General features: G+C 45.9%; 1 protein-coding gene across 1 annotated transcript; it reads left to right on the top strand.

The window, feature by feature from the left end:
* Window positions 1-27,625, top strand: amdhd1 (amidohydrolase domain containing 1). The gene is made up of 9 exons (XM_078234685.1): window positions 1-384; window positions 909-1,015; window positions 1,113-1,177; window positions 6,165-6,442; window positions 9,140-9,365; window positions 11,789-11,913; window positions 24,792-24,885; window positions 26,142-26,302; window positions 27,376-27,625. The coding sequence occupies exons 1-9, from the start codon at window positions 248-250 to the stop codon at window positions 27,479-27,481; spliced, it is 1,299 nt and encodes a 432-aa protein (XP_078090811.1). The 5' UTR covers window positions 1-247; the 3' UTR covers window positions 27,482-27,625.
* Window positions 27,626-27,655: the final 30 nt, after the last annotated feature.

Raw genomic sequence — 27,655 nt, 5'->3', positions numbered from 1 at the left:
GCTGAAGAACTATTGTCTGGAGTTGAGGAAGTCGAATTCTGGATAAAATTCGCGGCGGAACCAAGCAGACAGCTCAATGATACAAACTCTGGTGTAAACTCGAAGCCATTCATTGAAAGGTTCATTGCGGAGAGAGCAGTGAGCATTGTGAGAACGGGAGGAGATCCCAGAGTGTGAGGGACTGTGTGTGAGGGTGCTGTGGGTGAGGGTCTGTGTGTGAGGGTCTGTGTGTGAGGGGGCTCCAGCGATGTCGAGAGGCTGCAGGCTCCTGGTTAAGAATGCCACTCAGGTGGTTGAAGTTTGTGACAATGGAGAGCTGTATATGAGCAAAGGCCAGACACTGAACATTGCAGTCATTTCCCGTGGGAGCATCGTGGTCGGGAGGTAAGTGTTTAAATCCTTGTTTGGAGGGCGGGGGGGAGAGGGGGGGAGGTGGTAGCGGGGGTGGTAGTTGGAACAACTCTGCAAAAGTGACACAGTTTGATAATGTGTTACTCAGGAATGTAATTCATTAAAAACTCCGTCTGTCAAATCAGTTCCTGTCCATGTCACCCCTCCTCCCCGCTGTCTTTCTGCAATTGGCCTGGTTCCTCAGGACAGGGTAAGCTGCAGGATGTAAACATTGCCAAGGGAATATTAGGAGGCAGAGCAGGGAAGTCCTCCCCAGTGTTCTGGCCAATATTTATCCTTTAATTAACATCACCAAGCGAGATAGTCTGGTGATTATCCCATTGCTGTTTTGGGATCAGCCTGTGCATTAATTGGCTGCAGCTTTTCCCACATGAGAACAATGGCTCCCTTCATTGACTGCAAGACTTTGACATGTTTGGTGAAGTTGAAAGGTGGTCCGGAAACACAGTTGTTTGTGCCTCCACTCAGTGACTGCTGTTTCTAACTGCTATTTACAGAGACGGTCTCATTGAGGCAGTGGGGCCCACAGAGGTTATCCAGTCCAAGTATCACGGAGTTACGTTTGACCAAGAAATCGATGCTAGTGGAATGTGTGTGCTGCCAGGTTGGTCACTCAGGGGACTTAATTCATTTTAATATTTGCAGAGAAAACAACATCACACTCACGGACATTTTGTGCCATCTTAATTTTTCATTTCTAGGTCTGGTGGATGCACACACCCACCCAGTGTGGGCTGGAGACAGGGTTCATGAATTTGCAATGAAGGTAAGACTGTGCAGACTTTCTCAGAAGATTAAGGAAATTTGGCATGTCAGCTACGACTCTCACCAACTTTTACAGATGCACCATAGAAAGCATTCTTTCTGGTTGTATCACAGCTTGGTATGGCTCCTGCTCTGCCCAAGGCCGCAAGGAACTACAAAAGGTCATTAATGTAGCCCAGTCCATCACGCAAACCAGCCTCCCATCCATTGACTCTGTCTACACTTCTCGCTGCCTCGGTAAAGCAGCCAGCATAATTAAGGACCCTACGGACCCCAGACGTTCTCTCTTCCACCTTCTTCCATCGGGAAAAAGATACAAAAGTCTGAGGTCACGTACCAACCGACTCAAGAACAGCTTCTTCCCTGCTGCTGTCAGACTTTTGAATGGACCTACCTTGCATTAAGTTGATCTTTCTCTACACCTTAGCTATGACTGTAACACTACATTCTGTACTCTCCCCTTTCCTTCTCTATGAACGGTATGCTTTGTCTGTGTAGCGTGCAAGAAACAATACTTTTCACTGTATGCTAATACATGTGACACTAATAAATCAAATCAAATCAAATCAAGTTGAGAACAGATGAGAATTTGGGCTGAATGGAGCACAGGGCATGGAACAGAGCACAGGGTCTAGAACAGAGCACAGGGTCTAGAACAGAGCACGGGGCCTAGAAAAGTATGTGGCTTCTAGACCAGAGTATGGGTCCAGAACCAATCGTGGGACCAGCAGAAAAATGGGGCCTATAACAGGATGGAGAGAAATTTGTTGAGTATTCAGGAGGAATTTCTCATTCAGTATGTGGATGACCCGACTAGAGAGGGGGCAAAACTTGACCTCCTCTTGGGAAATAAGAAAGTGCAGGTGACGGAAGTGTTAGTGAGGGATCACTTTGGGACCAGTGACCATCATTCTATTAGTTTTAAGATAGCTATGGACAATGTTAGGTCTGGCCCAAAAGTTAAAATTCTAAATTGGGGCAAGGCCAAATTTGATGGTATCAGGCAGGAACTTTCAAAAGTTAATTGGCGGAGTCTGTGGGAAGGCAAAGGGACGTCTGGTAAGTGGGAGGCTTTCAAAAGTGTGTTAATCAGGGTTCAGGGTAAGCATATTCCTCTTAGAGTGAAGGGCAAGTTTGGCAGAAATAGGGAATCCTGGATGACTCGGGACATTGAGGCCCTGGTTAACAAGAAGAAGGAGGCACATGACATGCGTAGGCAGCTGGGATCAAGTGAATCCCTTGAAGATATAGGGGGTGTAGGAGTAGAGTTAAGAGAGAAATCAGGAGGGCAAAAAGGGGACTCGAGATTGTCTTGGCAGATAAGGCAAAGGAGAATCCAAAGAGTTTCTACAAATACATAAAGGACAAAAAAGTAACTAGGGAGAGAGTAGGGCCTCTTAAGGGTCAACAAGGTCATCTATGTGCAGATCCACAAGAGATGGATGAGATCCTAAATGAATATGTCTCATCAGTATTTACTGTTGAGAAAAGCATGGATGTTAGGGAAATTGGGGAAATAAATTGTGATGTCTTGAGGAGTGTACATATTACAGAGAAGGAGGTGCTGGAAGTCTTAAAGCGCATCAAGGTAGATAAATCCCCAGGACCTGATGGAGTGTATCCCAGGATATTGTGGGAGGCTAGGGAGGAAATTGCGGGTCCCCTAGCCAAGATATTTGAATCATTGATAGTCACAGGTGAGGTGCCTGAAGATTGGAGGGTGGCAAATGTTGTGCCTTTGTTTAAAAAGGGCTGCAGGGAAAAGCCTGGGAATTACAGGCCAGTGAGCCTCACATCTGCGGTGGGTAAGTTGTTGGAAGGTATTTTGAGAGATAGGATCTATAGGCATTTAGAGACGCAAGGACTGATTAGGGACAGTCAGCATGGCTTTGTGAGTGGAAAATCATGTCTCACAAATTTGATTGAGTTTTTTGAAGTAACCAAGAAGGTAGATGAGGACAGTGCAGTTGATGTTGTCTCCATGGACTTCAGCAAGGCCTTTGACAAGGTACCGCATGGGAGGTTGTTGCATAAGGTTAAATCTCACGGGATCCAGGATGAGGTAGCTAAATGGATACAAAATTGGCTTGATGACAGAAGCCAGAGGGTGGTTGTAGAGGGTTTTTTTCAAATTGGAGGCCTGTGACCAGCGGTGTGCCTCAGGGATCGGTGCTGGGTCCACTGTTATTTGTCATTTATATTAATGATTTGGATGAGAGTATAGGAGGCATGGTTAGTAAGTTTGCAGATGACACCAAGATTGGTGGCATAGTGGACAGTGAAGAAAGTTATCTCGGATTGTAAGGGGATCTTGATCAATTGGGCCAGTGAGTTGATGAATGGCAGATGGAGTTTAATTTAAATAAATGCGAGGTGATGCATTTTAGTAGATTGAACCAGGGCAGGACTTACTCAGTTAATGGTAGGGCACTGGGGAGAGTTACAGAACAAAGAGATCTAGGGGTACATGTTCATAGCTCCTTGAAAGTGGAGTCACAGGTGGACAGAGTGGTGAAGAAGGCATTCAGCATGCTTGGTTTCATTGGTCAGAACATTGAATACAGGAGTTGGGTGGTCTTGTTGAAGTTGTACAAGACATTGGTAAGACCACACTTGGAAAACTGTGTACAGTTCTGGTCACCCTATTATAGAAAGGATATTATTAAACTAGAAAGAGTGCAGAAGAGATTTACTAGGATGCTACCAGGACTTGATGGATTGAGTTATAAGGAGAGGCTGGATAGACTGGAACTTTTTTCTCTGGAGCATAGAAGGTTGAGGGGTGATCTTATAGAGGTCTATAAAATAATGAGGGGCATAGATCAGCTTGATAGTCAATATCTTTTTCCAAAGGTAGGGGAATCTAAAACTAGAGGGCATAGGTTTAAGGTGAGAGGGGAGAGATACAAAAGTGTCCAGAGGGGCAATTGTTTCACACAGAGGGTGGTGAGTGTCTGGAACAAGCTGCCAGAGGTAGTAGTAGAGGTGGGTACAATTTTGTCTTTTAAGAAGCATTCAGACAGTTACATGGGTAAGATTGGTATAGAGGGATATGGGCCAAACACGGAGCAATTGGGACTAGCTTAGGGGTTTAAAAAAAAGGGCAGCATGGACAAGTTGGGTTGAAGGGCCTGTTTCCATGATGTAAACCTCTATGACTCTATGATTCTTACAGAGTGCAGGGCCTATAACAGAGTGCAAGGCCTAGGAAAGAATGTGGCTTCTTGAACTGAGCGTGAGGCCTAGAACAGAGCGTATGCCAAAACAGAGCATGGGGCCAGAACAGAACACCTTGTCCGGAAAAGAGCACAAACCTAGGACAAAGCACCGGGCCTATAACAGAGCACAGGGCCTAAAACAGAGCACAGGGCCTAAAACAGAGCACAGAGCCTATAACAGAGCACAGGGCCTATAACAGAGCACAGGGCCTAAAACAGAGCACAGGGCCTAAAACAGAGCACAGAGCCTATAACAGAGCACAGGGTCTATAACAGAGCACAGGGTCTAGAACAGAACACAGGGCCTATAACAGAGCACAGGGCCTATAACAGAGCACAGGGCCTAAAACAGAGCACAGGGCCTGGATCAGAGCACAGAGCCTATAACAGAGCACAGGGCCTATAACAGAGCACAGAGCTTATAATAGAGCACAGGGTCTAGAACAGAACACAGGGCCTAAAATAGAGCACAGGGTCTATAACAGAGCACAGGGCCTTGGTCAGAGCACAGGGCCTATAACAGAGCACAGGGCCTTGATCAGAGCACAGGGCCTATAACAGAGCGTGGGGCTGGAGCAGGGCATCAGAGCAGAGCTCTGGGTCCAGAATGGTGACCTGAACTGGGCTCCAGGTCCCACGCTTCATTCTTGGCCCCCAGCTCTGTTTTGGGGCCAGAACTGTCTGCTCTATTCTGGGCTCTGCTCCATACTGGGCCATGGTGCTGGCCCAGAATAGGGAGCAAAGGTCCTGAACAAAGTTAATGATCTGATCTGTAATCCAACATTACTGAGGTAAAGACTTTCTCCCTGCAGTCGGGTTAATCAGTGTTAAGTCAGGAGCACTATGAGAATAAGTGTCAGCCAATGCTGAAGAAGTGGACACAAAGTTCAAAAATGTATTCATGAGATGTGGATGATGTCCGAGGCAGGTTTTTTACACAGAGGGTGGTGGGTGCCTGGAACTCGCTGCCGGGGGAGGTAGTGGAAACAGATACAAATACATGAATAGAATGGAAATAGAGGGATATGGTCCCCAGAAGGTAGGGGGTTTTAGTTCAGTCAGGCAGCATGGTCGGTGCAGGCTTAGAGGGCCGAAGGGCCTGTTCCTGCGCTGTAATTTTTTTTGTTCTTTATGGCTGGGCCAGGATTTATTGCCCGTGTCTGGTTATCCTGGTAAACGCGGTGGTGAGCTACCTGCTTCACTCACTGCAGGTGTACCAACAGTACCAACCACTGTCGATTATCGTAAAAACCCACCCAGTTCATTAATGTCCTTACCTGGTCTGGCCTACATGTGACTCCAGACCCCCCAGCAATCTGGTTGATTGTGAAATGGGCTAGTTAGCCACTCAGTTCAAGGGAAATTAGAGATGGGCAACAAATGCTGACCTTCCCAGCGACACTCACATCCCATGAATGAATAAAAAGACAAATGTTAAACCCTGCGGGTTTGGCTGAATTGCTAAACCTTGTGTAAAAACGTAGGAGCAACTTATCGGATGAGGTGAGCGACAAGAGAGAGAAGACATAGGGGCAGTGCCCAGGGACTGCAGACAGACCTGGGGTTGAGGATTGGCAGTTGGGCAAATGACAATTAATGAGCATTTTACAGGCTGGATGAGACGGGTCCCCAATGGCTGGAGTTAACATTAACCATAAACCATGAGAATATGGGGTGAAGCTACCACATGACCGAGGCCTCATTTTGATAAGGGCTGATTGAGGAAGGGCGGTTGAGCTGTATAATGGTTGCATTTTTTATTCCATTCAGCTGGCAGGGTCTTCATACATGGAGATTCACAATGCAGGAGGAGGGATTCACTTTACTGTGGAACATACCAGGAAGGCATCGGAGGAAGAGCTGTTTGGTAGTCTGAAACAGCGGCTGCTGTGCATGCTGAGAGCTGGGACGACTCTGGTCGAGTGCAAAAGTGGCTATGGTCTGAATCTGGAAACTGAAACCAAAATGCTTCGAGTGATCGAGCGCGCTCGAAGGGAGCTCAATATTGGTATCTCTTCCACTTACTGTGGTGCCCATTCTGTCCCCAGGTAATGGCACCAGTTACTGTTGGTTTACACAATGCTTTAGTTTTATTGTCCACCTGCAGTTGGTCTGCATACACTCCAGTGCAATATTGAGGGAGTGCTGTATCGCCTGACGTGCTACCTTTCAGATGGGAAATTAAACCGAGGTCCTGTCTCTGGCTCTCATGACTCGGGAAATGTAAAAGATCCCAGTGATTCTTGCTGAAAATCAGCTTGTTCAAAGAGAGAGGTTTTAATGAGCGTCTGTGTGAAGAACAATCTTGTAATCGTATACCATAGAATCCCTACAGTGCAGAAGAGGCCATTTGTCCCATCGAGTCTTCACTGACTCTCCGACAGAGCATCAGATGTTGCCTCAGGCTCTTCCTCCTAGACTATAAATGTGCCTCCTTTGCAGCGTTACCAATGCTCTGCCATTGGAAACACTAAGAGAATCGTAGAACCATAAAGATGGAGGCCAATTGGCTCAGCATGACTCTGCTGTCTCTCTGCAAGAACAACTTAGCTAGTCCCATTCCCTATAACCTTGCAAATCTTTTCTCTCTAGATAATGATCCAATTCCCTTTTGAAAGGCACATTGAACCAGTCTCTACCTCTCAGGCAGTACAGCCCAGATTATAGTAGTCAATGCATAAAAAAGTTGTTCTTCATGTTACCTTTGGTTCTTTTGTCAAGTATCTTAAATTGGTGTCCACTGGTTCTCAACCCTCCTGCCCGCTGAGCAATTTCTCCCAATTTACTCTGTCTAGACCCTTGAGGACCTTTCCCAAGAACTTGCTGGGCAGCAAGGTCTGGGAAGCAGTCACCTTCAATTGCCGTATCAAAACTCCTCACACCCTTTTCTTTAAGAAGAAACAGGCCCAGCTTCTTCGATCTAGCCATGTGGCTGAAGCCCCTTATCCCTGGAACCATTTTTCTAAAGCTTTGTTGTTACACCCTTTCTGGAACTTTCCTTTCCCATCCTAAAGTGTGGTGCCCAGAACGGGACACAATTCTCCATTAGAGGCTAAACCAATGTTTTATAAAGGCCCATTGTAACTCCCTTGCTTTTCTACTGTCTATTTCTAAAGTCCAGGATGCTGTATTTTTTTAAAATCACTTTCTAAACTTGGCCTGACAATTTGTACACTTGTATCCCAGCTCCATCTGTTCCTGCCCCCTGCCCCCATTAGACATGTTCTCCTGAGTTTATATTGTCCCTCCTAATTCTTCCTCCCAAAATGTATCACTTCACACTTGCCCGCGTTAATTTTTCTGACCGCGTGCCTGTCCATTTCACCGGCCAGTCTGTGTCCTCTTGAAGTCTCTATTTACCCTTCATAATTTTGAACACCTCCAATAAATCACCCATGCCTCCTCCATTCTTGAGAGAATAACTCCAGTTTCTCCAGTCCCTGCACATTAACTGAGCTCCTGCCTCAAAGAAAAGGACAAAGAACAAAGAAAAGTATAGCACAGGAACAGGCCCTTCAGCCCTTCAAGCCTGTGCCAATCATGATGCCCGAACTAAACTAAAACCGCATGCACTTACAGAGTCCGTATCCTCCCATTCCTATCCTATTTGTCTAGTTGCCTATTAAATGCGCAATCATGCTTGCTCCCACCACCTCCCCGGGCAGCGAGTTCCAGACATTTCACCACCCTCTGTGTCAAAAACCTGCCTCGCACATCGCCTCTAAACTTTTCCTCCCTGGTACCAGTCTAATAAATCTCTTATTATAGACTCTCCAATGTCTTGGCATGCTTCCTAATGTCTGGTGCTCAGAACTGAACACAATACTCAGCTGAGGCTGAATAATTGATTTTTTTTTCAAGTTTGCCATAACTCCCATGCTTTTGTGCTTTCTGTCTCCAGAATAACACAACCTGGGACCACATGTGCTTTTTGACAACTGTCTCCACTTGTCCTGCAATCTGCCACAATTTGATGATATACATCCCGAGGTCTTCCTGCTCCTGCACTCCTTTCTAAAATTGTACCATTTGGTTCATGAGTAGCCAGTGGCATGGTGGTGTTGTCACTGGGCTAGTAATCCAGAGACCCAGGGTAATGCTCTGGGGACCTGGGTTTGAATCCCACCGCAGCAGATAGTGGAATTTGAATTCAGTAATAATCTGGAATTAGAAGTCTAATGATGACCATGATTGTCGTGAAAAACTCAGCTAGTCCTTTAGGGAAGGAAATCTGCCGTCCTTACCTGGCCTGACCTACATTTGACTCCAGACCCACAGTGATGTGGTTGACTCTTAACTGCCCTCTGAAATGGTCTAGCAACCCGCTCAGTTCAAGGGCAATTAGGGATAGGCACTAAATGCTGGCCCAACAGTGGCACCCACGTCCCATGAACGAATAAAACAAAATATTGCCTCTCCATTGTTCTGAACAGTATGTACCACTTTAGTACTTTCCTGTGTTCAATTTCATCCACCCATTTCACCAGCCTGCCTGAGGTCTGTTACAATTCCTATCGTTTTGTATATTTCTGAGATTTGTGTCATCTACAAACTTGGGAATTATGCTGTCTTTATAGTCAGGTGCAGCTCATTCATGTATCGAAAGGTACAAGCCTCCTGCCTTTTCCCCTGCTTTGAGATGACTACTCATGCAAAAAAAATTCATTTGAAAATTTAGAAGAACAGGGGACAATACAGTGTTCAAAATAAAAGTAACTGCTGTCAATATGATTGCGATTTACCAGAGGGAAGACTGTGGGAGAAACGGTGAATGATATCCTTCGAGTTCAGCTCCCTAAGCTGAAGGAGATGATGGCGAGTGGTGAATTTCACATTGATAACATTGATGTTTTCTGTGAGAGAGGTGTCTTTGACCTGGATTCCACCAGAGCGATATTACAGGCTGGGAAAGAGATGAATCTCCAGATTAACTTCCACGGTGATGAACTTCATCCCATGCATGCAGCAGAGGTACAGTGGCACATATTAACATACAGCTGCAATAGAACCTGCTTTATTATCAAATCACTGGGATTTTATGCTAATTGTGCTGAAATAATTTGTTACCGCAATAAACCTTCGGGGGGAAGGCGATGGCCTAGTGTTATTATCACGAGACTATTAATTCAGAAAATCAGCTCAGGTTCTGGGAACCTGGGTTCGAATCCTGCCATGGCAGATGGTGGAATTTGAATTCAATAAAAAAAATCTGGAATTAAGAATCTACTGATGACCATGAACCCATTGTCAATTGTCGGAAAAACCCATCTGGTTCACCAATGTCCTTTAGGGAAGGAAATCTGCCGTCCTTACCTGGTCTGGCCTACATGTGACTCCAGAGCCACAGCAATGTGGTTGACTCTCAACTGTCCTCCAAGGGCAACCAGGGATGGGCGTGTCCCACAAATGAATTTTAAAAAATCAATCTGGGTACCAAAACGAAGGATTAACTCACATTTGTATGGCAGCTTCAGAGAAGTAAGATTGCCCAAAGCACCTGACAAATCAGACAGCATTGGACACATAAAGAGATATTGGACCAAGCGATGAAAAGGGATAGGTTTTGAGAAGTGTCTTAAAGGAGGAACAAAGGGAGATGGAGAGGCCTGGGGGAGGAATTCCTGAGCTTAGCTGGCTGAAGGCACTGCTGCCAATGATGATAGGATGGAAACTGGGCAAGAGGCCAGAAATGGAAGAGCACAGAGTTTCCAGAGGGTTAGAGTGGTGGAGGAACAGAAAGACAGAGCTGCATTTCTACAATGCCTATTGTGACCTCAAAAGTGTTTTACTTAGGAAGTAAAAGACTTAGGAAGTATCTTCACTGTTGTAATGAAGTTTATAGGAAGAGGCTGTGGAAAGATTTGAACACAAGGATGAGAATTTAACAATAAAAGTGAAGGCACTGCTAACCCATGGAGCCAGTATCGATCTGGGTGAACAGTGACGATGGATGAAGGGAACTTGTTGTGAGTTATGGTGTATGCAGCAGAGTCTTGGGTTCGCTCAATTTTACGTAGATGTAAGACTAGACAAGGGTGCATTGGGCTATTTGAGTCTGGAGGAGACAATGGTATAGGTGAAGGTTTCAGTAGTAGATAAGCTGAGCAGGGGCAGAGACGATGTTTGAGCAATAGAAATAGATAGGATTTTGGCCCAGTGACAGTGAAGGAACAGTGACATATTTCCAAGTCAGGATGGTGAGTGGTGGAAGGGAACTTGCAGGTAATGGTGTTCCCAGGAATCTGTTGCCCTTGTTCTTCTAGGTGGAAGTGGTCGTAGGTTTGGAAGGTGCTGCTTACGGAACCTTGGTGAGTTCCTGCCATGCATCTTGTAGATAGTACACACAGCTGTAACTGTTCATGGTGGAGGGAGTGACTGTTCGTGAATGGGGTGCCAAACAGCTGCTTTGTCCTGGATGGTGTCAAGCTTCTTGAGTGTTGTTGGAGCTGCACCCATCCAGGCAATGGAGAGTATTCCATCACACTCCTGACTTGTGCTTTGTAGATAGTGGATAGGCTTTGGGTAGTCAGGCAGTGAGTTACTTACTGCAGTATTCCTAGCCTCTGAGCTGCTCTTGTAGCCACAGTATTTATCTGGCTTGTCCAGTTCAATTTCTGGTCAGTGGTAACGCCCAGGATGTTGACAGTGTGGGATTCAGTGATGGCGAAACCACTGAATGTCAAGGAGCGATGGTTAGATTCTCTCTTGTTGAAGATGGATATTTCCTGGCATTTGTGCAGTGTAAACGTTACTTACCACTTGTCAGCCCAAGCCAGATCTTTCTGCATTTGGACACGGACTGCTTCAGCATCTGAGGAGTCGTGAATGGTGCTGAACATTGTGCAATCATCGGCGAACATCCCCACTTCTGACCTTATGTTGGAAAGAAGATAGCTGGGCCTAGAACACTAACCCTGAGGAACTCCTGTAGTGATGTCCTGGAGTGGAGATGATTGACCTCCAATCACCACAACCATCTTCCTTTGTGCCAGGAATCACTCCAACCAGCAGAGGTTTTTCCCCGATACCCATGGATTCCAGTTTTACTCCTTGATGCCACACTTGTTCAGAAGTCTGGAGTTTGGTGCTGTGCAGTGAGACTGTAATATTCTGAGTCACAAAAACAGTGACCGTAAAACAGTAGCAGGTAAAAAACGACTAATCCACAAACCCAAAATGTTTCTTCAAGTTTTTGCGATTTATGTTTTATGAAAATCTTCTATAACTGGTGTTCAGTGTAAAGAGCTCTATTCCTGTTGTTAGTTTATGTTCATTTGAACCTATGATGCCCTCAGTATTTTAAATGATTGTGTTATGTATTAATATGGGATGGAGAATTCTAATGCAGGAGGGTCGGTGGCTGCTTCTCACTGTTAATCTTTTCTATGAAACAGCTTGGTGCTGAACTTGGTGCTCTCGCTATCAGTCACTTAGAGGAAGTGAGTGATGCAGGAATTGCTGCCATGGCGACTGCAAAATCAGCTGCCGTCCTTCTCCCGAGCACTGCTTACATCCTGAGGTATTGAACTTCATAAAGTGTCTACACAGAACAGGAGGAGCAGAGAGATTGGGGAATTCAGACTCTGAAGGGATAGAATTGAAAAGCAGTGAAGTTAATGTTGAACTTGTATCAGATCTGGGTAGCACTGTGTATAGTTCTGTCACATAAAGGATGGAGAGACACTGGAGAAGATGCAGAAAGACTTACAAGGATATGACCAGAACTATTAGGAAAGACTATACAGGCTGGGTCTCTGTTGTCTGGGGAAAAAGGCAGAGGTCTTTAATCCTGTGACAGGATAGTTATAGGGAATTTTGGCAGGAATTTCCAGTCTCCCCATGGCGTGCTTTCCCGTAAGGAGGCAGCTTGCTATTGGAGGGGACATTCCCTTGTTCTGCTACTCTTGTCCTTCTCAAAATTATAGGAAATTATAGGCCGGTGAGCTTGACGTCCGTGGTAGGGAAGTTGTTGGAGAGGATTCTTAGAGATAGGATGTATGCGCATTTAGAAAGGAATAAACTCATTAACGATAGTCAGCATGGTTTTGTGAGAGGGAGGTCATGCCTCACTAACCTGGTGGAGTTTTTTGAAGAAGTGACTAGAATGGTTGACGAGGGAAGGGCCGTGGATGTCGTCTCTATGGACTTTAGTAAAGCGTTTGACAAAGTCCCTCAAGGTAGGTTGGTGCAAAAGGTTGGGTCTCATGGGATAAAGGGGGAGGTGGCTAGATGGGTGGAGAACTGGCTTGGTCACAGAAGACAGAGGGTGGTAGTGGAAGGGTCTTTTTCCGGCTGGTTGCCTGTGACTAGTGGTGTTCCGCAGGGCTCTGTATTGGGACCTCTGCTGTTCGTGATTTATATAAACGATCTGGAAGAAGGTGTAACTGGGGTGATCAGTAAGTTTGCGGACGACACGAAAGTGGCTGGACTTTCAGATAGTGAGGAACATTGTCCGAGGCTACAGAAGGATATAGATAGGCTGGAAATTTGGGCAAAGAAATGGCAGATGGAGTTCAATCCAGATAAATGCGAAGTGATGCATTTTGGTAGAACAAACGTAGGGGGGAGCTATACGATAAATGGCAGAACCATAAAGGGTGTAGATACGCAGAGGGACCTGGGTGTGCAAGTCCACAGATCCTTGAAGGTGACGTCACAGGTGGAGAAGGTAGTGAAGAAGGCATATGGCATGCTTGCCTTTATAGGACGGGACATAGAGTATAAAAGTTGGGGTCTGATGTTGCAGTTGTATAGAACGTTGGTTCGGCCGCATTTGGAATACTGCGCCCAGTTCTGGTCGCCACACTACCGGAAGGACGTGGAGGCTTTAGAGAGAATGCAGAGGAGGTTTACCAGAATGTTGCCTGGTATGGAAGGGCTTAGTTATGAGGAGAGATTGGGTAAACTGGGGTTGTTCTCACTGGAAAGACGGAGGATGAGGGGTGACCTAATAGAGGTGTATAAAATTATGAAAGGCATAGATAGGGTGAACGGCGGGAAGCTTTTTCCCAGATCGGTGGTGACGTTCACGAGGGGTCATAGGTTCAAGGTGAGGGGGGGGGGGAGGTTTAACACGGATATCAGAAGGACGTATTTTACACAGAGGGTGGTGGGGGCCTGGAATGCGCTGCCGGGCAAGGTGGTGGAGGCGGACACACTGGGAATGTTTAAGACTTATCTAGATAGCCACATGAACAGAGTGGGAATGGAGGGATAGAAAAGAATGGCCTAGTTTGGACCGGGGAGCGGCGCGGAGGGCCGAAGGGCCTGTTCCTGTGCTGTATTGTTCTTTGTTCTTTGTTCAATGGGGGTACTTGCTCTGGTATTCCACAAGCTGTGTTCAGACAACCTGGAAGGTACCGTGTAGGTTGACCCCTTTAAAATAACCCTTTGCATGCTGCCATGGGAAAAGAATTTAAAGGGATCATGCAGTCAAAAAGAGTGGACATTGTACACACTGAATCCACGATGGCACAGTGGTTAGCACTGCTGCCTCACAGTGCCAGGGACCCAGGTTCAATTCCTGGCTTGGGTCACTGTCTGTGCGGAGTCTGCGCATTCTCCCCATGTCTGCGTGGGTTTCCTCCGGGTGCTCCAGTTTCCTCCCACAGTCTAAAAGACGTGCTGGTTAGGAGCATTGGCCATGCTAAATTCTCCCTCAGTGTATCCAGACAGATGCTGGAGTGTGGCGACTAGGGGATTTTCACAGTAACTTCATTGCAGTGTTAATGTAAGCCTACTTGTGACACTAATAAATAAACTTAAAACAAAGGTGGGAGGAGTGAATGTTTTGGATGTGAAAGTTGACTGTTTTGTCCCAAATGGTGTCAAGCTTCCTGAGTATTTTTGTAATGTCCTGAGTCAGTGTGGTTGCTTTCAGGAAACTGGGCCTTCGGGGTGGGTGGTTTCAGGAGCAGAAACAGAATGAATGAGAATCAAAACAATTCCGAATACATAGCAGCAATTATTCAATAGATTACTGATGAGAACATAAGGAATGGGAGCAGGAGGAGGCCATTCATCCTGTGTGCCGATCCTACTCAGATCAAGCCTGACCTTCGACCTCAGATCTAGCTTGGACATTATCCCAATTTTCACCAATCCCCTTCATGTGATTTGTCGGCAGCCCCGGAACAACGGGAGGGGGTTTAAAATGCCAATAACGAGTAAAACAATCTCTGCCCAGTGTCCAAAGTCTGTGCATGGAACAGGCAGCAGCAAACGTTCTTCAACCTGCCCGGTGCGTGTGTGCTCTGTGCGGTGACCCTGTCTTCCTGATGAGAGAATTGGCACAGATCGTTGTGGTACATTCCCCTTACCCGGGTACTGTTTGCCTGCGGTAATAATTGATCAGGAGTTTATCAGCCTTGCTTTTATAAAGGCCACATGGGTTATAGATGAGCTATTCAGTCAATATCAGCTGGAATGGCAAACATGTTTTGCTAATGTTGGCCAATGTTGAGGTTATAATAGGTCTTGAATTGCTTACGGTGTGAGCTAGTGTAAATAAATAGGTTAACAACCAAGGACAATCCTTCAGACTGGAAAAAAGCTCTATGACCTTGCTGCACATGTGCAAATTCCAAATTTGTTATTTTAAAGTTTAAAGTTTATTTATTAGTGTCACAAGTAGGCTTACATTCACACTGCAATGAAGTTACTGTGAAAACCCCCTAATCGCCACACTCTGGCACCTGTTCGGGTACACTGAGGGAGAATTTAGAACAGCCAATGCACCCTAACCAGCACATCTTTCAGACTGTGGGAGGAAACCGGAGCACCCGGAGGAAACCCACGCAGACACGGGGAGAACGTGCAAACTCCACACAGACAGAGACCCAAGCCAGGAATCGAACCCAGGTCCCTGGCGCTGTGAGGCAGCAGTACTAACCACTGTATGTAAGTGCAGTGGGCAAGTAATCATCTGAATCTGTGTGGCTCATAATGGTGGAAGATTGAAACAGGAATGTTAAGTTGACAGGGTCAGTCAGAGAGACCTTAATTTGTGTTTGCACATCTTATTGTGTTAGTCAATAAGAGTGTAACCCCACCCCTCCCCTACCTATTGTTGTATAATGCAGCAACCACCTGTAATTTCATCTAACTGTGTTCAAATGCTAGTCTATGGGGACTTGCTTGTTTCTCTGGCCTGGATCACCCACCATTCTGCGGGGTTGTACATGCTCCCAGTCCTACCTTCAGTACTGAGGAAGAGGAACTCAGAATGTTAGGAACCTCCAGCCCAGAAACAGGACCACCTCGCCACTACCAACATCCCCCCCATTCTCGCTCTCCCCCCCCCCTCCTCGCTCTCCCCCCTCCCTCTGCCCCCTCTGGCTCCCCCCCCTCTGGCTCTCCCCCCGCTCCCTCCCCCCTCGCTCCCCCCCCGCTCTCCCCCCCTCGCTCCCCCCTGCTCCCCCCCCCCCCAATCCACCCCCGCTCCCCCCCCCCCCACTCACCACCCACCCCCCTTGCTCCCCCGACCCTCCTCGCTTGGAATTGTGGAGTGATCAGTTTTCGACTTAACTAAGCCCCTGGACTCTGATTAACATTCATGTATCCTGATCATTCCTTCACACTGTCCTCTGCTTCTGCTATGGCCAGTGTTGTGACATTGGTTTATATTGTGGATGGCTTCATCATGTGACCTGCTATTTCCAACTGCTCTGCCCCCTCACCCTCACAATTGATCACCTGACATTGCAGCACCACAGCCAATTGGAAAGCCAGGAGGCTCATCGTGATCCAATTGAATGATTCTCGCGTGTCAGCCATTTTAGCCATTTCCAATCTTGTTCTGACTAATAGATTAAAGTATTCAAAGAAAACAAAATAACGCCAGGCAATTTATTTTCATGTCTCTGTGATTGACCTCCCTGTAGTAATTATTGGAGACTTGGTGACCACCCTACAGGAATGGCGACCCCCTAGCTATGGCTATTTCCTCAGCAATAAATACCTTTATCGGCGAAGCCAACACGACTGTTCCCCGTTAAATATCTTTACATACTGCCTTTGTCCTCTAGTAATCCCAACGTTTCCTTGACTATCCTTCAGTTCATAAAATACTTTAATGTTTTCCTTTATAGAACAAAGAACAAAGAAAATTACAGCACAGGAACAGGCCCTTCAGCCCTCTAAGCCTGCACCGACCATGCTGCCCGACTTAACTAAAACCCCCTACCCTTCCAGGGACCAAATCCCTCTATTCCCATCCTGTTCATGTACTTGTCAAGACGCTCCTTAAAAATCACTATTGTATCTGCTTCCACTACCTCCCCCAGTAGCAAGTTCCAGGCACCCACCACCCTCTGTGTAAAAAATCTGCCCCGTACATCTCCTTTAAACCTTGCCCCTCGCACCTTAAACTTATGCCTCCTAGTAACTAACGCTTCCACTCTGGGAAAAAGCTTCTGACTATCCACTCTGTCCATGCCCCTCATAATCTTGTAGACTTCTATCAGGTCTCCCCTCAACCTCCGTCGCTCCAGTGAGAACAAACCAAGTTTCTCCAACCTCTCCTCATAGCTAATGCCCTCCATACCTGGCAACATCCTTATCTTGAAGTATTATGCTCTTAATCTCCTTTTCTTTTATTTATCTTTGGAGTTTTTTGATATTTTTCCTTCTCCACAATCAGTTCTAATTTTACTCTATACTTCCTTCTTAGATCTGATGTTTTATTTACCTGTGGCTTTATACAAGGCTGACAATTGAAAAGCAAATAGCCTCTATACCCTACCCATCTCATAGTTTTCACCGTGAGTCAGTAAACATTTGTGATCTTGTGACCGACAGATTGAGGAGTTCCTAACTTGCACTGGCTCATTACCAAGAGATACGCACAGGGCGGAATGCAGTGTTTAACACACTAACTTAGCCATGGTGTTACACAACCAACCAATCACAGGCAAAGAGGAGGCAAGAAGTCAGTGAGACCTCGCTCATAAAACACCTTCACATTGTCTTCAACTCTGACCTTGGGGTTGTGCTGAGTGACAGTCACCTACAATACATTTGCCTTTCATTTTTAGAGAAGTTTTGATCCATTTATTGCAAATGGTTTCTGGCATTTACAATATAGAGAAATGTCAGATGACACTGACAGCACAGTACTAACTCACAGTCCCATTTTAAGGCCTTAATAAACTCATGGAAACATTTGAGATTACAAAATTCATGATCGCGGAGGGAATGTAGGAAGATGAAGGAAAATCAATCCTCTATGACAGTGCACACATGGAAGTATTTTAATTACGTCCCTATCCCATTAGATTTATGTTGGTTTGAGGTTATTGAGGATATGAAGCACAGGTAGGTTAAATAAGTTGAGGTATGGTTCGGCCATGATTCAATTGAATGAAGGAGTTGCTCGAAGAGCTGAATGGCCTCCTTCTGTCCCTATGGGTGGCAGTGAATCAGTGATATCCCATTCACACCTCACCTATTCCTTTCTGATATCAATAGAAGTGCCATTTGGTTAATCGATTCACGATCGCCCACTTTGTAACCTGGTGGTAGATGTTAAAATGATCTCCAGGGAGTCAATATCAAGTTGGATGAAGTGGGTTGAGGGGGTGAGGGCGGAGTGGGTATTAATTGGACCAGAGTGAGCAGATTGTGTCATTATTTTTAGAAACTTGCATTATTAACTCCTGTGCCCACATCTACAAAAAGCTGCCAGTGTAAATGTGAGACACTGTGATCACACCCTCTGACCAGTGGGGGTGCTAAGAGCCTGCACTGGCAGGGTGAGTGTAATTACAATGTGACATTTGCAGTTTACATAGGCAGTTTCCATTGTAAAGGTGAACAGAGTATTTATAGTGGTGCGGTGCGTGAGGTTTATAGGACATACATGGAGATAAAAGCAGCATGAATTTCCGTGGGGATTCTCCCATTAGATTACAATTAGTGACCACAATTCGGTTACGTTTACTTTAACGATGGAAAGGGATAGGTATATACCGCAGGGCAAGTGTTATAGCTGGGGGAAAGGAAATTATGATGCGATTAGGCGAGATTTAGGATGCATAGGATGGGGAAGAAATCTGCCGGGGATGGGCACAATTGAAATGTGGAGCTTGTTCAAGGAACAGCTACTGCGTGTCCTTGATAAGTATGTACCTGTCAGGCAGGGAGGAAGTGGTCAAGCGAGGGAACCGTGGTTTACTAAAGAAGTTGAATCTCTTGTGAAGAGGAAGAAGGAGACTTATGTAAAGATGAGACATGAAGGCTCAGTTGGGGGGCTTGAGAGTTACAAGTTAGCCAGGAAGGACCTGAAGAGAGAGCTAAGAAGAGCCAGGAGGGGACATGAGAAGTCATTGGCAGGTAGGATCAAGGAAAACCCTAAAGCTTTCTATAGGTATGTCAGGAATAAAAGAATAAAAGAATAAAAGAAGGGTAAGATTAGGGCCAGTCAAGGACAGTAGTGGGAAGTTGTGCGTGGAGTCCAAAGAGATAGGAGAGGCGCTAAATGAATATTTTTCGTCAGTATTCACACAGGAAAAAGACAATGTTGTCGAAGAGAATACTGAGATACAGGCTATTAGACTAGTTGGGATTGAGGTTCATAAGGAGGAGGTGTTAGCAATTCTGGAAAGTGTGAAAATAGATAAGTCCCCTGGGCCGGATGGAATTTATCCTAGGATTCTCTGGGAAGCTAGGGAGGAGATTGCAGAGCCTTTGACGTTGATCTTTATGTCGTCATTGTCTACAGGAATAGTGCCAGAAGACTGGAGGATAGCAAATGTTGTCCCCTTGTTCAAGAAGGGAAGTAGAGACAACCCTGGTAATTATAGACCAGTGAGCCTTACTTCTGTTGTGGGCAAAGTTTTGGAAAGAATTATAAGAGATAGGATTTATAATCATCGAGAAAGGAACAATTTGATTAGGGATAGTCAATACGGTTTTGTGGAAGGTAGGTCGTGCCTCACAAACCTTATTGAGTTCTTTGAGAAGGTGACCAAAGAGGTGGATGAGGGTAAAGTAGTTGATGTGGTGTATATGGATTTCAGTAATGCTTTTGATAAGGTTCCCCATGGTAGGCTATTGCAGAAAATACGGAGGCATGGGATTGAGGGTGATTTGCGGTTTGGATCAGAAATTGGCTAGCTGTAAGAAGACAGAGGGTGGTGGTTGATGGGAAATGTTCATCCTGGAGTTCAGTTACTAGTGGTGTACCGCAAGGATCTTTTTTGGGGCCACTGCTGTTTGTCATTTTTATAAATGACCTGGTTGAGGGTGTAGAAGGATGGGTTAATAAATTTGTGGATGACACTAAAGTCGGTGGAGTTGAGGACAGTGCGGAAGGATGTTGCAGGTTACAGAGGGACATAGATAAGCTGCAGAGCTGGGCTGAGAGGTGACAAATGGCGTTTAATACGGAAAAGTGTGAGGTGATTCACTTTGGAAGGAGTAACAGGAATACAGAGTACTGGGCTAATAGTAAGATACTTGGTAGTGTGGATGAGCAGAGAGATTTCGGTGTCCATGTGCATAGATCCCTGAAAGTTGGCACCCAGGTTGATAGGGTTGTTAAGAAGGCGTACAGTGTGTTAGCTTTTATTGGTAGAGGGATTGAGTTTCGGAGCCATGATGTCATGTTGCAGCTGTACAAAACTCTGGTGCGGCCGCACTTGGAGTATTGTGTACAGTTCTCGTCGCCGCATTATAGGAAGGATGTGGAAGCATTGGAAAGGGTGCAGAGGAGATTTACCAGGATGCTGCCTGGTATGGTGGGAAGATCTTATGAGGAAAGGCTGAGTGACTTGAGGCTGTTTTCGTTAGAGTGAAGGTTAAGAGGTGACTTAATAGAGGCATACAAGATGATCAGAGGATTAGATAGGGTGGACAGTGAGAGCCTTTTTCCTCGGATGATGTTGGCTAGCATGAGGGGACATAGCTTTAAATTGAGGGGTGATAAATATAGGACAGATGTCAGAGGTAGGTTCTTTACTCAGAGAGTAGTAAGGGCGTGGAATGCCCTGCCTGCAACAGTAGCGGACTCGTCAACATTAAGGGCATTTAAACGGTCATTGGATAAACATATGGATGATATTGGAATAGTGTAGATTAGATGGGTTTTAGATTGGTTTCACAGGTCGGCGCAACATTGAGGGCCGAAGGGCCTGTACTGCGCTGTAATGTTCTATGTTCTATGTTCTATCATCAAAACCTTTGAATGAAATACAGAAATGGGGTTTACGCTGGAGTTAGAGATGGAATTGGACATCTTCAGGGAATTGGCTGACTGAAATCTTTAACGTTTTGTAGGTAATCTATAGTGGGCAGAAAACAGAAGGTGTTTCCTCAAACAAAAGGTGCAGGGGCTTGGAGATTAGGGCCAGGATTTTACAGTCCCATCAGCCACAACCCCTGGCAAATGCCATTCAGCCCAGTGGAACCGTACTATCCCACTGAGAGGGCGGGGCCATAAAATCCTGGCCTCCTTATCTGCCATTGAGAAAATCTAGATGTTATAAATAATACGGTAAAATCTCTGGTATGTTCCACTCAGCATCAAAGGAGATTTTGGAAATACAAACTTGTTCCATCTCCTTCCATGTCCCACTTTGTCCCTTTACTTAGAAACTGTGGGACAGCCAGAGGTGCTGCCTAGAATTGGCATGTTAGACATTCTGAATATTCGACTACAAAACCAAAGATTGAGAGTTCAAACTCGAGCAGGGAAAAGAGATTGTAATGGATAAAGCTGCCAGTCTGTGTGCAGACACCACAGAAGACCATAAGATCATAAGGCACAGGGGCAGAATTAGGCCACTCGGCCCATCGCATCTGTTCCGCCATTCAATCATGGCTGATATTTTTCTCATCCCCATTCCCCTGCCCCTTCCCCATAACCCTGATCCCCTTATTAATCAAGAGCCTATCTATCTCTGTCTTAAAGATACTCAATGACCTGGCCTCCGCAGCCTTCTGAGGCAAAGAGTTCCACAGATTCACCACTCTCTGGCTGAAGAAATTCCTCCTCATCTCTGTTTTAAAGGATTGTCCCTTTAGCCTGAGGTTGTGCCCTCTGGTTCTAATTTTTCCTACTAGTGGAAATATCCTCTCCATGTCCACTCTATCCAGGCCTCGCAGTATCCTGCAAGTTTCAATAAGATCCCCCCTCATCCTTCTAAACTCCAACGAATACAGACCCAGAGTCCTCAACCATTCCTCATACGACAAGCTCTTCATTCCAGGGATCATTCTTGTGAACCTCCTCTGGACCCTTTCCAAGGCCAGCACATCCTTCCTTAGATATGGGGCCCAAAACTGCTCACAGTACTCCAAATGGGGACTGACCAGAGTCTTATACAGCCTCAGAAATACATCCCTGCTCTTGTATTCTATGATGTGGAGATGCCGGCGTTGGACTAGCCCTCTCGACATGAATGCTAACATTGCATTTGCCTTCCTAACTGCCGACTGAACCCGCACGTTAACATTAAGAGAATCTTGAACAATGACTCCCAAGTCCCTCTGTGTTTCTGATTTCCTAAGCATTTTCCCATTTAGAAAATATCCTATGCCTCCATTCGTCCTTCCAAAGTGCATAACCTCACATTTATCCATATTGTATTCCATCTGCCACTTCTTTGCCCACTCTCCTAACCTGTCCAAGTCCTTCTGCAGCCCCCCTGCTTCCTCAATACTACCTGTCCCTCTACATATCTTTGCATCATCTGCAAACTTAGCAACAGTGCCTTCAGTTCCTTCTTCCAAATCGTTAATGTATATTGTGAAAAGTTGTGGTCCCAACACCGACCCCTGAGGCACACCACTAGTCACCGGCTGCCATCCTAAAAAATACCCCTTTATCCCCACTCTCTGCCTTCTGCCAGTCAGCCAATCCTCTATCTATGCCAGGATCTTACCCTTGACACTATGGGCTCTTAACTTATTTAACAGTCTCCTATATGGAACCTTGACAAAGGCCTTTTGGAAATCTAAATAAATCACGTCGACTGGTTCTCCTTTATCTAACTTCCTTGTTACCTCCTCAAAGAACTCTAACAGATTTGTCAGACATGACCTCCCCCTGACAAAGCCGTGCTGACTCAGTCCTACTTTATCATGCACTTCCAAGTACTCCGTGATCTCATCTGTAATAATGGACTCTAAAATCTTGCCAATGACCGAAGTCAGGCTAACCGGCCTATAATTTCCCACCCGCTGCCTCCCTCCCTTCTTAAACAATGGTGTTACATTAGCTATTTTCTCATCCTCTGGAGACCCTCTGGAGACCCTCTCTGTCTCCAGTGATTGCTGAAAGATCACCACCAATGCCTCCACAATTTCCTCAGCTATCTCTTTCAGAACCCTGGGGTGTAGTCCATCTGGCCCAGGCGACTTATCCACCTTAGGACCTTTGAGTTTCCCTAGAACCTTCTCCTGAGTGATGGCCACTACACTCACCTGTGCCTCCTGATTCTCCTGGAGCTCTGGCATCCCACTGGTGTTTTCCACCGTGAAAACTGATGCAAAGTAACGATTCAGTTCCTCTGCCATTTCTTTATTTGAAAACTCAACAGATTTCTGCTGTGCTTAACCAGTCTGGTCCGTTCATATCCCAGTCTAGCCAGTTGGTGACCCAGTCTAGCCAGCTTGTGACCCAGCCTAGCCAGCTTGTGACCCAGTCTGACTGGCTCGTGATCCAGTCTAGCCAGCTTGTGACCCAGTGTAGCCAGTTGGTGACCCAGTCTAGCTGGCTCATGACCCAGTCTACCCAGCATGTGACCCAGTCTAGCCAGCTGGTGACCCCTCCCTCAACATCTTCATTTTAGCTTCTTTGCCGTTTGGCCATTCACACCTTATATTCTCTCTATGGATGCCATTAGCAGCCTTTCCCCTTGTTTTAGTGGCTATGACTCATCTTTCATTCCCTATAAATATCTCCCACTTTCTATGCCTTTTAGCTTTGACAAAGGGTCGTCTGGACTCGAAACGTCAGCTCTTTTCTTGCCTTAAAGATGCTGCCAGACCTGCTGAGATTTTCCAGTGTCTTTTTTGGTTTCAAATTCCAGCAACCGCAGTCATTTGCTTTTATTTAGCTGGTGACCCAGTCTACTCCACACGTGACCCAGTCTAGCCCGTTCGTGACCCAGTCTAGCCCGTTCGTGACCCAGTCTAGCCAGTTCGTGACCCAGTCTAGCCTGTTCGTGACCCAGTCTAGCCTGTTTGTGGCCCAGTCTAGCCGGTTTGTGACCCAGTCTAGCTGGTTTGTGACCCAGTCTAGCCTGTTCGTGACCCAGTCTAGCCTGTTCGTGACCCAGTCTAGCCTGTTTGTGGCCCAGTCTAGCCGGTTTGTGACCCAGTCTAGCTGGTTTGTGATCCAGTCTAGCCTGTTCGTGACCCAGTCTAGCCTGCTTATAACTCGAGTCCCACACTGACATGCTTGACTCAGTCTCCATTGCCATTTTGTATATTTTAGGGCCACACAGTGACACAGTGTGTGCCTCACAGCGCCAGGGACCCGGGTTCAGTTCCTGGCTTGGGTCACTGTCTGTTTGGAGTTTGCACATTCTCCCCGTATCTGCGTGGGTTTCCTCCGGGTGCTCCGGTTTCTTCCCACAGTCTGAAAGACGTGCTGGTTAGGTAGATTGGTCATGATAAATTGCCCTTAGTGTCAGAGGGACTAGTAGGGTAAATATGTGGGGTTACAAGAAATAGGGCCTGGGTGGGATTGTGGCCGGTGCAGATGGGCCGAATGGCCTCCTTCTGCACTGTAGGGATTCTATGATTCCATGAAGAACAATCTGTTTAAAGTGGGCGATCAGATATGGAACAATTAAAGTGGGCTGACCGCTGCAGCTAATCCCAAAATATTTTGCAGATAATGGGAAGTGACGTTTAGATGAAGCTGACGACTCTGGCAGCAGAGATACAGGCACACAGCCAAGAAACCTTCAGGAACTGGAGATCCTGGCTGAACCATTTACCTGATTATTCAGCTGATTCATTCCAACCAGAATGGAAATAGTCCCTTATTAACAAAAAAGAAAATGGCCCAATGTTTAAAAAAAAACAAAACCGAGTAACATCGGAACACTGGCTGCCACTTTACAACAACAACAATTTGCATTTGCGTAACACCTTATTGACAAGGGAAGACAATTAGACATAAAAAATGGGCTCTGGGCTGAGGGAGGAGATAGTCGGAGGGGGAGAGAAAGGGGATTTAAGAAGAACTTTAAACTCAAAGAGGGGCCTGGAGAAGGAGAGAGGTTTAGGGGGAAGGGAGTTTCAAAGCTTATGGCCCCCACAGTTGGGGTGGAAGGATGGGGATACACGAGGTCTGAGGAGAACTGAAGAGCACTTTAGAATATTACTGGGAAATGATTTAAAACTTGGACAATCATACTTACAGCTGCATTTTGAAAACATTTTCAGGCTTAAAACACCACGAGCTCGAGAGATGCTCGATGCTGGAGTGATTGTTGCTCTTGGCAGTGACTTTAATCCGAATGCGTATTGTTTCTCGATGGTAAGTTAATTGTAAATTCTTGTAAATTGTTGTTTCATTAAAAGTGAAACACTAGAAATAGAAAATGCTGGAAGAACCCAGCAGCATCTGTGGAGAGAGAAACAGAGTTAACGCTGCCTGGCTCTGTTTGCAGCATGTTATCAGTCTCTGTCAGACCTGCTCAGGCTATGCAGGTTGAACACGCCTGGACCGAGACCATTGATCCTATCTGGATAGCTCTCCCCCGGACTTTACCCCATCCACTACATGGGGATACCGGAACAGTCTGACCAGCGCGTGCAGCAACAACATTGAAAACAATGATATAAAATATTCCTTAACACCACCCCACTGCTAGATTTGGATAAAGTTTCTCCACACAGTCCAGGAAGACCTGTATCAGAGATCTTCCACAATAACAGCAACATCATTCTCACTGAATCTCCTTCAGTCCAGGTCGTCTGTTAAGAAGGAATGGCCTCCTTGCTAGCCCACCAGCCCGCGCAGTGTAAGTTGCTGTTTGAGTGGCAATGGGATGAGGTCCGTAGGTGACCATTAATTATCTAAGTGTTTTAATCAGTCCCCGAGTAAGCGGGCTGCCTACTCCTCCCCGAGTGAAAGCCTATCTGAGGGTCACTGAACGTTGAGAGAGTCAGTTCCTGGCAGATTTCCTTTATCCACCACCGTAGTGACCTCCTCAAAAAAAACTCTTCATTTTTTACAGCGTGATCCATACTTGAAAAGCCGTGTTGTGCATTTCTAAATTATCATTGTGACCGATTGCCGGGGAGTATTTTTTTTAACCTTGGGACTGGCGCTGCCAGCTCTGCCAGGCCTTGCCCGCCTGTGCGGTGTGGGCCAGGCCTCCAGAGGTTTTGTTCACAGAATGCCGGAACATTGGGAGTGAAAACTCGGCTGTGCAGTAGGGAAGCTACACGCTGGTTTGATCACTCAGCCAGCATTCTGGAAAATTCCGCCTGATATTTCTGCTTTTGGCTCACCACTCAATCTCTTTGTCACCTTTGAGAAGCAACTCGTGATGTTTTCACAGCATTAAAGACACTGAAACTGCAAATTTTAATAAAATTGCTCTTTCTGCACAATTAAATTACACATTCACTATTCACTGACTGGTTTGTGGATTAGAATTATTCAGAGCAGAAATATAGTTTAAAAAGAATTTATAAAGATAGTCAGGGCTGCATATCACTGAATGGTTCATTGGTGATAGTTTCCACAAATCTCAATGTCACGCTGCCTTGTCCTTTCTCCGGTAGCCAATGATCATGCACATGGCGTGTGTGAACATGAGAATGACACTGGCTGAGAGCCTCGCAGCTGCCACCATCAACTCTGCCTACAGCCTGGGGAAGTCTCAGTCTCACGGTTCCCTGGAGGTCGGGAAACAAGGAGATCTCCTCATCATTAATGCATCGAGGTATGTTATTCACCGAGACTTTCCCCATCCATCAGCAAATAATAAACTCCAGGCTGGTCACAACAAACTATAAATCATTACAAATAGTGACTGCAAATGTGGGCGGCACGGTAGCACAGTGGTTAGCACTGCTGCTTCACAGCTCCAGGGACCCAGGTTCAATTCCTGGCTTGGGTCACTGTCTGTGTGGAGTTTGCACATTCTCCTCGTGTCTGCATGGGTTTCCTCCGGGTGCTCTGGTTTTCTCCCACAGTCCAAAGATGTGCGGGTTAGGTTGATTGGCCATGCTAAAAATTGCCCTTAGTGTCCTGAGATGCGAAGGTTAGAGGGATTAGTGGGTAAATATATAGGGATATGGGGGTAGGGCCTGGGTGGGATTGTGGTCGGTGCAGACTCGATGGGCCGAATGGCCTCTTTCTGTACTGTAGGGTTTCTATGATCCTTTCTATGACCTTATTCAAGGAAAATGCAGATTTCTGCTCACAGATCCACACAAACTGATCCCGTACTTATTCCTCACTAATAGGTCAGTTAGCACTGCTGCCTCACAGCATCACGGAACAGGGTTCAGGTGATTGTCCGTGCGGAGTCTGCACGTTCTCCCCGTGTCTGCATGGGTTTACTCCGGGTGCTCCGGTTTCCTCCCACAGTCCAAAACTGTGCGGGCGAGGTTGAGTGGCCATGCTAAATTGCCCCTTAGCGTCAGGGGGATTAGCAGGGTAAATACGTGTGGTTATGGGAATAAAGCCTGGATGGGATTGTTGTTGGTGCAGACTCGATGGGCTGAATGGCTTCCTTCTGCACTGTAGGGATTCTATGCATTAATTCCTCACTAATAGATCCCACACAAACTGATCCCACTCTCATTCCTCACTAATCAGAGAATTAGAACAATATCTTACTAATGTATTTTTAAAGTTTTATACACAATGCTTTTGTTCATCTATTTACTCTTTGATCCAACATCTGTAAAACCATTGATTTTCTCAAATTGAAAATCTAAATAAGATTTCTTTATAAAACTATATTGCAATTCACATATCGCTACAGTAAACTCTTCTTTTTTTTACAAGGTGGGAGCATTTGATTTATCAGTTTGGAGGTCATCAGGAACTAATCAAGTATGTCATTACCAAAGGAAAGATTGTGTATGAAAAGGAAAGCTGTCTGGGTGAATAATGTCCAGATCCTCAGCTGAAAGGAATGGGCCGAAGGGCCTTCACGATGAATATGAGCTCTGAACATAGACCAATCGCTGACCTTGTTTCATTTTTAAAGATGCTCTTTGTAGAAAGTCAGACACAGAAATAAAACGAAGACAGATTGGCATCTTTGTGTGGATATATAATCTTT

Source organism: Mustelus asterias, chromosome 19 (genome assembly GCF_964213995.1).
Source record: "Mustelus asterias chromosome 19, sMusAst1.hap1.1, whole genome shotgun sequence".
Classification (NCBI taxonomy): domain Eukaryota; kingdom Metazoa; phylum Chordata; class Chondrichthyes; order Carcharhiniformes; family Triakidae; genus Mustelus; species Mustelus asterias.
The sequence above is the reverse complement of the archived record's forward strand: the minus strand, read 5'-3'. Positions and strand labels throughout refer to the sequence as shown.